The sequence below is a fragment of the Rhea americana genome, unplaced genomic scaffold, assembly GCF_003343005.1.
Source record: "Rhea americana isolate MKP2758 unplaced genomic scaffold, rheAme1 scaffold_125, whole genome shotgun sequence".
In the NCBI taxonomy this organism is placed as follows: domain Eukaryota; kingdom Metazoa; phylum Chordata; class Aves; order Rheiformes; family Rheidae; genus Rhea; species Rhea americana.
The window spans coordinates 1,955,180-1,966,856 of NW_028185317.1; the positions used below are offsets into that span (position 1 = coordinate 1,955,180).

The 11,677-nt window shown below is 39.0% G+C and overlaps 1 protein-coding gene across 1 annotated transcript; it reads right to left on the minus strand.

The window, feature by feature from the left end:
- Positions 1-2,573: 2,573 nt before the first annotated feature.
- On the minus strand, positions 2,574-11,062 carry CHMP1B (charged multivesicular body protein 1B). Its single transcript, XM_085325977.1, has 8 exons — positions 10,919-11,062; positions 8,263-8,360; positions 7,450-7,596; positions 6,641-6,709; positions 6,125-6,232; positions 5,151-5,194; positions 4,223-4,295; positions 2,574-3,260 (listed from the first exon to the last, which is right to left on the minus strand). The coding sequence occupies exons 1-8, from the start codon at positions 10,932-10,934 to the stop codon at positions 3,216-3,218; spliced, it is 600 nt and encodes a 199-aa protein (XP_085182103.1). The 5' UTR covers positions 10,935-11,062; the 3' UTR covers positions 2,574-3,215.
- Positions 11,063-11,677: the final 615 nt, after the last annotated feature.

Sequence of the window (11,677 nt, forward strand, 5' to 3'; positions counted from 1 at the left end):
TCGGAATTCAAATGACCAAAGACTAACACTACCATTACACTAGCAATTGTAAATGTAATTCTGAGAAGGCAGAAACATCTTGCAGCATTTCAAACTAGGCTTCACCTCAAATGTGTCTGCTCATAAATACTGAAATATTATCTAGCATGAAAGTTACATAAAAGCTCATTCAATCTATTTAACATGAAGTTAACTTCTACAAAAACACACAGCCAATTTACAAGAAACACTAACAATGTACAAGCAAGGAACAACATCTGTTCAGAAAACAGAGCARACGTTTCTAGGGAAATCCAAATAAAAAAGGGATACAAGAATCAAATTTGTTCTAAGAATGACTTCAGTTTTAAGCATTTCCAGAAGACTAGAAAAACCTACATGCATTAAAGATATAACCACTTAACTTCTCTGAAAGCCAGTTCTCACAAGTTTCTAAAGAGAGAACAAGTAAGTTTTGCCCAGGAGAGGGGAGATRATCTCTATACAGAATGGACTAATACAAAATCCTGGCCCCACTCAAATACATAACAATTCTCAGAGTGAAATCAGCAGGGCAGAATTGTTTTGAACACACATTTCTTCCTCAAAACAGCTAAGCCAGCCTACCTCTTTAAATCATAGTTCTGCAAAGGTAAAATTAACCAATTACAATAATCAAGCCTTCACATTTATTTCTTAATCCCTTTATAAAGTGATACTGGAAAAAAAATCTTCTACCAGTGTTAGAAAGCTGAGACTTCCAGAAGATCAAAATTATTAAACAAGCTGTATATAGCCAGTAAGATAATGAAGCTTATTTAATATTTGTCTTATGGTTATCTAATCAGGTGTATCTCCATCTATTTTTAAATGCCTCCAAATCCCCAAGTTTCAAGGCAAAAGCCAACATACTCAGAAAAAGCAAATTTATGTGCTATCTACTCCCTCAAACAGTTTTGAATGGCAGTCCAAAAGCAGTGTGATAATATTTGATGTTAAACCAATCCAGACAAGAGCTAGCTGAAGAGCTGCCTAATATCAAACACTGAAAGCTTCCGTAGTTTGTGGTATAGGTCTACGAACAAGCAAGTGCAGAGTAAATTCTTATGTGGATATATTGCACTTTAACTTTCTGTCACTGGGCAGGTACGTAGCCCTATCGCAAGACATGGAGCAATAGATTCTTCCAAAAAAAAAAAAAAAAAGAGTAGTAAAAATAAACTCACACACAAGCAGCTAGCAAAGTTGCAGGTAACCTGGCTGTGTAGGAAAACCATAATGTTCTTTGCTACGTTGTTCAGAGTAGCTACAAAAGAGGACTGGTGTATGGTATCTTTCCTAAGGTATTTTATCAATAGTAGAAGAATGTACCCAGAGTACATAGTTAGTTTATAACATATTCCTCCCCTAAACAGGAGAAATCAGAAGMTTCAAAGATGTTTAAAAGAAAGCTGTACTGAAAATAAATGTAAACATGGGAAAAGACCACATTTTAAGAAATCRATTTAATTTAGGCTGTGAATGTGAGATACACAATTCTGGAACGTTTCAGGCTATTCTGTCTGTCTCACTTTCCATTTCTTATTTTTACAGTAGCTTTGGATGCTTCATTATGTAACATCCTGGTAAAGCTTCAAAGCGATTCAAGTAACACATYTGAAATGCAGTTTGAAACTGTTCTGAAATGTTTCTTCACCTCTGCACACGTGCACATTTCCGAACCCTTTCACTGAAAAATCCTGTGTGATTAAAAGAGCTGAGTAGTTTCTTACTCAAACATTTCCACAACACCAAAGATCATGTGATCCTGMACACCAGAGAATTAAGAGGTAATGCCTAATGTTTGATACCTTCTTCCCTCACGCCTCAAACAATAAAACAAAAAATTGAGTCCAAGCAGTCAGAAAAAAAATTATATCACTATTTATTGCAACACAAGTAGCTTCAGCTTTAAATTTCTACAAACATTTCTTTACTTCGCAACTGCAGGAAGAGTTTGAAGCTACTGAAAGAGGTCAGTAGATTCCCTCTTACTGTGCAGAAACACAGAATTGTTAGAGAAATAACTAAAACAAAYTAGCTTCTCCATCACTGCAGTATTGCAAATTACATTGCAATACTCAAGATAGGTAGTGATTATGTTAGATTAGGAACACTACTGTTTCGTAAGATACGATATTGCTCTTTGCAGTTGGGCCAATCTCAAGCCTGCCCCTTTGAGAGGGCTGGCCTGGTTTATCGACTCCTCACCTCACTCTCTCCAACACTGTACTTAAGAAAAGATCACCTGTGAGAGGCTGAGGAGAAAAAGCTATTCCAAGGGAATGTCCTGGTTAGCAAAAACCGAACTAGGACCTTGACTCACCAAGAAGGACTACGAAGACCTGAACTTGAGCAACAGCACTTCCATGTATGATAGAATATTAAAATGCAGAATACCATGAAAAGGAAAGATACGGAGTAAGACAGAATAGAAAAAAACAGAAAGGTGAATGGCATAACTGGCTGCATCCCAAGCAACTGAAAAGAAAGCAAACTGGAGAAGCTGGAGCACTCAGCATTAAACCATGAGATAGCATTCAACAGAACTGACAAAGTTTGAAAAATATATTTTATTCCTCCTGTACTAAAGTGATGACACCATACAACTTCCCAGTTATATGAAAACAGCTTTTGGTAACCAAACCATTAACTTCAGCATAATTACTGTAATTTTAAAATGCTTAAAAAAAAAAAAACTCTACAGACTGAAGTCCACTTATTTGTTTTAATAAGCATATTTTCATGAAATCCACACTGTCCACCTCTGTGTGTTCAGTAAGTTTGGCCATGTAAGGAAGTCAGCTATAGCAATCATCTGAACTGAATACATCAGTTCTCCAACCATAAACAGTCTTCATAATTTAAAAAATTCACTTCATAATTTAAAATATATCAATGACACTCTGCTTTTCTTTCAGCTAGATTGTGCCAACATTACTACTTGATTTTATGAAAAGAGCTTGCAAAAAAAATATATCAACTTCAAAATGTACAGAAAAAGATATTAGAGAGCTGATATTTTTGAACTACCTGATGTATTTAGAAAGTAAGAGCAAGCTAGGAGTGAAGTATTATATATTACAAGTTATTTAAACACATAAGTCATACCGTATACACCTTTCTAGTGTAGTGTAGGATTAGTTACATAAAGGGTATTTTGAAAGCATGTACAAAAAACTGCAGCTTTGATTAACTTAAACTTGATCACGTAGGCGGGCCAATCTCTGTGACAGYTCATCCTGCAGAAGTGTAGAAGGAAAAAAAAAGAATAATATGAAAATTAATTGTTGCAGAGTTCTGCAACAGTGAAACAATCTCACCTCAAGATGGTATGAAAAACTTGTACAAGTCATAACAAAAGGACCTTAAGAGCGGCTACACTGAGTTAGACCAGAGGTCCATCTAGCTATCTTGTCTCCAACAGTGGATACCTAGAAATGAAGTGCCAAACACACCAAGCATAGATAATTTTTAGGTATGATCTTTGCAAATATACCAGTATACCAGTTTACAGAACTGCATCCTAATTTGGATGTGAGAAGAACCTTAGCTGCACCCTCAAGTGACCAAGGCTGGTACTGCTAGGAGGCTATAGCAGTAGATATAACTTTTTTTTTTTTTTTTTTGGGAGGATTGGTACAAGGTGAAAATGAACCTTCAACAAATCCAGAACACGTCAGCTAACACAATTCCCTAGAGCCTTCTGCACTACAACAGGATGAGAGGAGTGAACTGCTTGCCTCAAATATATCCCACAGCATGGAAAAAGCAACTTTAAGTAATCTGTGCAATCTTTACTTCAGAATGTGCCCACACACAAGAAACTAAGTTATTTATCTAGAGCAAATATAGATCCCTTGAACTATTTCTTTAAGATCTCTTACACATTAAAGGGAGAAGAAAAAAGCCTACTGTATGTTCTGGGAATTGGCTGGATTCATCAGATTCAGAATAGGTAGGACAGACAATTGGCCTGAACTCTAAGACATTATGCAAAACTACACTTGAAATTTCTAAATTTATTGTATGTAATAAACACTGTTAAAATTATTTTCTTTTAAAGACTGTTTCATCCACACAATTTACTACAGACAAATAAAATYTGATCAGAATTTAGTAAGCTTGTTTGACTGAGTAGAGCATTAATTCTCATATCTCACTTCACTAGAAAACATTAATTTCTATTGAATCTAGTATTTACCTGTTCTGCTGAGGCAACACTTGTACCAACAGAACCTGTCTGTCCTTGAGGTAGTTCCATGTTCAGATCAAGACTAATAAAAAAGAACAACAACAAGAAGTCAGTTATGCAAGGCTAAAGAAAGAAGTACATTAATTGACAAATGATGTGGTACCAGAGATAGCATGAGGTCACTTGYGTCCCATGAACATACGAGTATGTTTAGGCAATTTGAATAGGCAACTTGATTTATCACCAAAAAGACAGATCTTTTACTATAATTAGCAATAGATAAATAAATTCTACTTGATCAGGGCTGAGTAAGACTTCTGTTTAACAAAAGTGTATCAGAAATAGCACATGAGTGTCAAAAGGATATGAAATCTCCACAATTTTTACTGCAGAACTTGTTGAAGGTTCTCACCCTCAAGTCAGAGGGAGGCTTTCAACTCATGTGYCACAACACAGCAAGTAGAGTTCTCTGAAATGTTTCAGCATAACTTCARAGGTTTAAATAAATCATCATGATTTATTTTTGCAGTATCTAACTAGTGAGAGAAGAGCGATAAAACGTTTTAATGGAGGATTAGGGGTGGAGAGAGGGAGAACAAGAGTGAAGAGACATTGCAAGGATTGCTAATGTTAAAGCCAATCCAAGTAAATAATAAAACGCAATCCTGACGTGACAAGTGAGACAATGTTATACTAAGCTTTTGCACAACCTTCTCTGCACACTGACATTCACAGTAGCTTTGAATGGAAACAAAATGAAATAATGGCAACAAAACCATTATAAGAGTGATGTGCAGAGGTAAAAGGAGAATGATTCTTACRTGCTCCAAGAGATTGATACATTTACAGCATGGTTATCCCCGCTCACAGTTAACCTTAAAGTGTTGTTGGAACTACATATTTATCCAAGTAATAGTCACTCGAATGTATTACCTACCCTGCTTCATCTGCCATTTCTTGTAGAAGCATATCCACTTGATTCTAAAGCAGATAAATAAAAATTGGATCAGTTCGATATTGTAGCTTGCAATAATTTCTTCTATTAAATCTTGAGACAATGGAAATTATTTTTAACAAAACTGATTTAAAGGGAAATATCTTTGACTGAACAACTCTGTACTTAAGCACTAGAGGGCACTCTATGAACTCAGAAAACAAGGAGTACAACTCAGCCTGTCAAACTCCCCTTACTTGAACTTTAGCTTCTGAACCGCAACACTTCTTACAGGAAAAAATAAAAAAAGTATAAAAATATTTGAATATAACTGTTATCGACTGCTAACTATTAATCACTAAATCACTGTTTTAAATAACATAGAAAAGAAAATTCTTTATCTCCAACAGATTTGGTTTGTTGGATGCAGACTTAGGTTTAACTTATTTACAAGCCACTATCTCCAGTAAATTTCTCTTTCTGAAAAAACATCTGTTGAAATAACATTTTTCTAAAGGGGACAGGTAATACGCGTTCTTCTTAACTATGTTAAGCACTGCTTAAGAATTTATTTTAGCAAACACTTATCTCACTTGAAAACAAGTAATTAATCTTTTCATGGCACATACTACTGCTAAGTTCAGTGGTGACTAATGTTGTTTTGTTAATATCAGGAGGTTAGAACTGTTGATTATTTCACAGTACATTTTGCTTTGATAACTGATTCTTCAGTGTCTTCTGCTCATTAAGAATTCAAAATGCTGCCTATTCAATAGAAGAACTAATGTTTTCAATATATACATATGATCCCCTGTATTTGTGAATATAACTTGAACTAGTGCCTAAATCACAAAGAAGCACAAATCCAAAGTGAAAACACTCCATTTCTCAAAGTCGGTTGAAAGTAAAGAAGTGGACAATATTTCCATATAGTTTAGTCATACGTAACTGAGATTGCTTAATTTTACTATTCTTACTTGTGGTGTTGTTAGTGTAGTAGTGCTGCTCATTGTGTCTTCCATCTGTTGTGTCTGAACATCTAGTGTTTCAAACTGATGCTCAAATTTATCCATTAGTGCAGATATCTACAAACAATAACAATCCAGTCAAYGATCTGCGAGTAACAGAAGAGCAATGTATTTCAACAGGTAAAACTAGAATCACAGAATAATTAAGACTGCAYGCAATTTCTAGAGTTCATCTGGTGCAACATCCACCCCCCCACCCCAGCCGTGCCAAATTTGAAGTTGATGTAACTTTGAAGTTAGAGCAGGTTGCTCAGGGCCCTGTCAAGTCAAGTTCTGAGCATCTCCAAGGATGGAGACTCCACAATCACTCTGAGCAACCTGTTCCAGTGTTCAGTATCTCACTAATAAAAACTTTTTTCCCCCCTTATACTTCATTGGAACATTCCTTTTGTGTAAAACTTGCATCCACCCACTGCCCTTTGTGCTTTCAATGTGCACCTTCAAGAACAGTAAGTTTCTATTTACCTTTTCCAAGTTCATGCTCTTCAGTGTGGCATCCATAGATTTAACTACCCCTGCCATTGACTTCGTTACCTGAAATGACAAAGGAAAACGATTACAAAGGAAAAAAAGGGGGGGAGGGTAGTTTCTTTTCCCAAAGGGGGGGGGAGACCCTTTGTCTACCCAAGAGCTTTTACAGTATCAATTAGATCAATTAGTAGGGCAAGCAATATTGTTATCTAAATCCTTCACTTTTTTAGGCCTGCTACTATTTCAGAAGCTTATAGATTAACTCATTCACTTGAAATTAGTGTTCTGAACTGAAACTCAGTAAAGAAAGTGAGATCTATATGGCATGTTAGAGGGTCTCAAATTGTCAAATGTCAAGAGATATATTTGATACATTCATTACGAGGTAGAATAAACTCTGTCTAAACAGTAGTAGAGTAGTGTACCACCTTAACAGAGCACATGAGCTAAAAAGGTTTCTGGCATCAGGAAGTCCTATGTCATCACTTTTTGTCATGCATTTGGAAAGTGAAAAGGAGCAGCATCTTTCACAATAATCTTAACAGCCTAACTAGAGACGACTATCTTTAGCAGCATGAGCAGTAAGAGCCAACAAAGGTTACAAGCCACAAGACACARTGGAGAGCAATTAATTTCTAAATAGCAACTGCCAGTAAAATTCCATTTCCTGATTTACTATTGATTACATCTAAAAACAAAATTCAAACTTTTCAGCTCATTATAGATAGAATTAAGACACTTACAAGATTGGAGGGACTGTTCTTGCAACAAATTCATACAAARAACTGTGAGAATAGCCTTACCTTGCCCATTGTGACTGCAGTCTGAACTCTCGCTGCTACAGCATCTACTCTGGCACTCATGCGCAAGAAATTGATTGCTTGATTCTTCTGTCGGATAGCATTTTCTGCATGTATTCGTGCAACTTCCATATTACCCTTCTGGATCGCCTTTTAGAAGTAAACAAATGCATTTTGATTTTCTCTAATCTCTGTAAGGAAATTTTCTGATAGCCTTTTATATATATATTTTTTTAATAAGCATGAATCCATTACAGTATCTTTTTACGAAAAGAGGGAAAAAAAACCCTTTATCCCTGAACAGCTCTCAAACTTTTAAGAAAGAAAAAACTTATTTCCAGAGAAAGAGACGTCTAGCATGCACTTCAAGTTTTACAGAAGGTAAACATAAATTTACCCTTTCCTAAAAAGGTTTTCAGTATCAATCACCAAATACAGACACTGTTGGCAGGACTRTATTTCATGGACAGAAAATAGTTAAATAAATTTAAGCTCTCTCTGCTACTTTAAGGACTCAAAAACTATTTTAAGGTTTTTCTTCATAAACACTTTAAAAAAGATGATAAATGTTAAGGCAAAATACTTCTAACTTATGGGAATTCAAGACAATTTTCTAAGGAAATAAATGCCATAAGCTCTTAAATAAAGAGCAYATTCTTATACTTAATATGTATGTTAAGTTTTATAGTCATGTAACTTATATCTATCACAACAGTATTACTGTAAACAGCAACAAAATGATGTAAAATCCCAGAAAATATTATGCTGTAAGATGTAAACAGATCTAAAAAGCATAGTTTTGTATTCATTGCTTACCTTCTTAATTTTAGCCTTTTCAGCCTTTTCCTCTTTGTCGCATTTTTTTGAGTTTCTGCTAAGTTCTTTTGCAGCAAATTTCAAGTTAAACAGGTGTTCTACAGCACAAGTTAAGGGTCTACGAATAGGATCAATATTTACATACAGTATTTTGCTCTCTTATTTGGTGCACCAAAMTTAATGTATATTGCATTTCCCTTTTAATCATGTTAAAACTTGTAGAGTGTCATTTAAAGAAGCCATTGAAATTCACACAACCAGGAGATCTACCAAATTGTTTTAYAATTACACCACCACATACTACCATCTGGATTCTAAAAGGTAAGGCCACAGAAATAAGCTCAGATCCCAAACGAGCTTTGTTTGAAAGCAAACCTAGTTCCAAGTGATAAAATATCCCGTTAGAGAAACTCTGAACTGAGTTGCCAGGCCAGGGCAGGGGGGAGGAACCACCACTAAAACCAAACACACATATCTCCCCCAAACAAGAGAGAAATTTACAGTATAGTAGTAAGCAGGCTTGGCTGGCCATGCACAGGTGCAAACCTGCAGGCAGGACTGTCCTGTCAAAGAACAGTATGATCTCAAGTTTATATCGCTCATTAAGTTCCTTTATAGAGCAGCTTCCCACCCTTGGGTCACTCAAGTGATTCTGGACTTTCTTGACAGTTCTACCATSTGATTTTTTGGGAAAGAACACTTGAATTCAGCAAGGGAAAAGCTTTTTCTTTTTAGTTTTTCTTTTTGGTTTTTTTTTCTTCCTCCAAGTCCTGCTAAAGCTTAAAGATCTAAGACAACAGTAGAACAAGACTTCATCATAATTTAGAATGATGCGCACCAAAAAAGTTAGTGATGAAGARTAAGTAGATGTTGCCAAAAAAAAAAAACAAAAACAAAAAACCAGCATATATTTAAAATCCTGTTAAGGAAAGTTCCCAAGTAACAAAAAAGCTCCCAAACAAAAATGAAGAGAGTTTTATACATTTCTGTCATGCCATCTTTTTATATCCCTTTTTTATATCCTTGCTGCATTTATTTATTAATGCAGCAAGAAGATGGTCAACAGTTAAGTGAAAGCACACAACGTTAAATGTCTTGAGGTACTTGAGGGTCTCTTTCATTTTTCTCAAGTACATAATTTATTTCAGATTTTTTTTCTGATGTCCAAGCATGAATCTTGAAGCTGTGATAGCAACTTGAAGACATCATAATGTTTGCAGACACATTTATTCTCCCATCCCATAAAGGTTACAAGTAGGTAACTAAAAAGCAATAACTATGCCTGTATATTACGATATCCTTTTAAGTTACCTACCAGTAATACTAAAATTGCTGCCTGCATTTATGTTKCTTTGCTTTAAAACCCAGATCAGTGTTCCTTTCAACACTGCTGTGTATTACATGGACCTGTTCACAGAGTATGTAAATTACCAAACAGGAAATCTGATACCTCTAGGTTATTCATTCAACCATACTTCAGCTCACCAATCAGAACAAGTAGGTAAAATATGACATCACTTATTTACTGTGATACTGCTGTGATAAACAGCTTTTCAGAGTTTATTTAAAAATAACTTCCTCAATTAGTCATTTGGGACATTTACCTTTGACATTAAAATAGCTCACTCTGCTGCCTCACTCATCTTCATCCCATGACAAGCACATACTTGCTCCTCCCTGCAAGAATCTTTCTCAATGCACAGTAACTGAAGTGAAACTAGATTTCCTCAATTAACTGACTCAGTCACCTGCTCCAACACTTCCACCCAGGTAGTCCCTCTCATAAGTGATGGTGCTCACTACCAGCAGCACATTTYAACTATGTGCAATCAACCTCACTACCTGTAACCTCTTAAGACTTTTTTTTTTTAAACCTGTGAGCTAAGGTCTTTCTACAGAGCAAGGAAGTCCGTAAGGGTTTTCCCAATGCAACTTCCTCTTAATATCAGAAAACACTGCGTAGTTTATTCAGCTGACAGCAGTCACTGTTTGGGCAAACGCCTATTTGCCATTAGGTTAACGATGCTGACTTTGTTCCAGTTTCAGCACTGCACCTTTCCTGATGTATGGCATTTCAGATGTTCCTAGGTTTCAGGGTGATTTGTGCTGATGGCAAATATGTGTTTTCCACATCAGGGATGGAGCTGCCCCTCTGTACGCTACAGAGCTTGAGACTGAACTTCACTTTTCCTCTGCTCACATCTGCACGCTGCTTTCCACAAAACAAGTCAGACCTGGTCTCATCATCAGAAGAAACAGATACCTTCCTACTGCTTTGTTCATCAACACATAGCAAGTGACCCCATATTTAAAAAGCTCTTTTCCTGTTAGTTCCACACCAAAATTTCCTCCTTCGGCAAAAGGCTTTTGAAAGCTCCCATCACCCACGGGGGAAGCTCCAGCCCCACCGACAGCGGAGCACCGTGGGCAGGGCGGGATGCTCTTCCTCCCCCGCCTTCCCCCTGCGGAGCTGCCCCGGCTCGGCCGCTCCCGTCCCGGCCGAGAGGTGCCCAACGCCCCCTCGCGCTTCACCCCCCACCCCGGCCCGGGCCGCCGGTACCAGGCCGCGGACGGCGAGGCCCGGCCCCAGGGGCCGCGCCGGCTGCCGGGCCGGGCCGGGCCTCGCCGCCCTCGCCCGCCCCGGCCCCAAGGATACTCTCCATGTTGGACATGGCGGCTCCGCGGCGGCTCCTGCCCGGCTGAAGAGAGGGCGGAGAGGGGGGGAGACGCTGCGGCCCGGCGCTACGGACCCGGCTCCGCTCTCGTCGGGGCGCCGCCGACTTCCTGCTTCGCCGCCCCGCGCCGCGGGGCCGGGCGCCCGCCTCGGCTGGGCCGCGGCCTGGCAGGCTGCAGCGCGCCGCGGGCCCTGCACGCTCCTGCTCGGCAGCGGTGCCGCCGCGGCCGGCCCGGCCCCGCGGCGTGCGCGTTCCGTCGGCGCCTCCTCTGCCCGAAGCGAACGGGCCGTGTCCTCACTCTGCACCCGAGCCGCCATCTCGGCTCATACCTACCCCCGCCCTATGGCCACACGTTCKCACCTTAACAGCAATCATGCTTCGCACCTGCCCTTTCACACGGTGTTGTCACCCAGCTGCCCCTGAGCAACATCTGTCTGAGCACTTGCTTCTCGCTATTGTGGTCTCTCACACCTGCCCTTGACATCATCTTGTCACACATTTGCCCCTTGCTGCCATCTTGTCACACATTTGCCCTCCTGGGGCCATCTTGGCTCCCACCTGCCCCTTGCCGCCATCTTGTCACACATTTGCCCCTTGCTGCCATCTTGTCACACATTTGCCCTCCTGGGGCCATCGTGGCTCCCACTTGCCCCTTGCCGCCATCTTGTCACACATTTGCCCCTTGCTGCCATCTTGTCACACATTTGCTCTCCTGGGGCCATCGTGGCTCCCACTTGCCC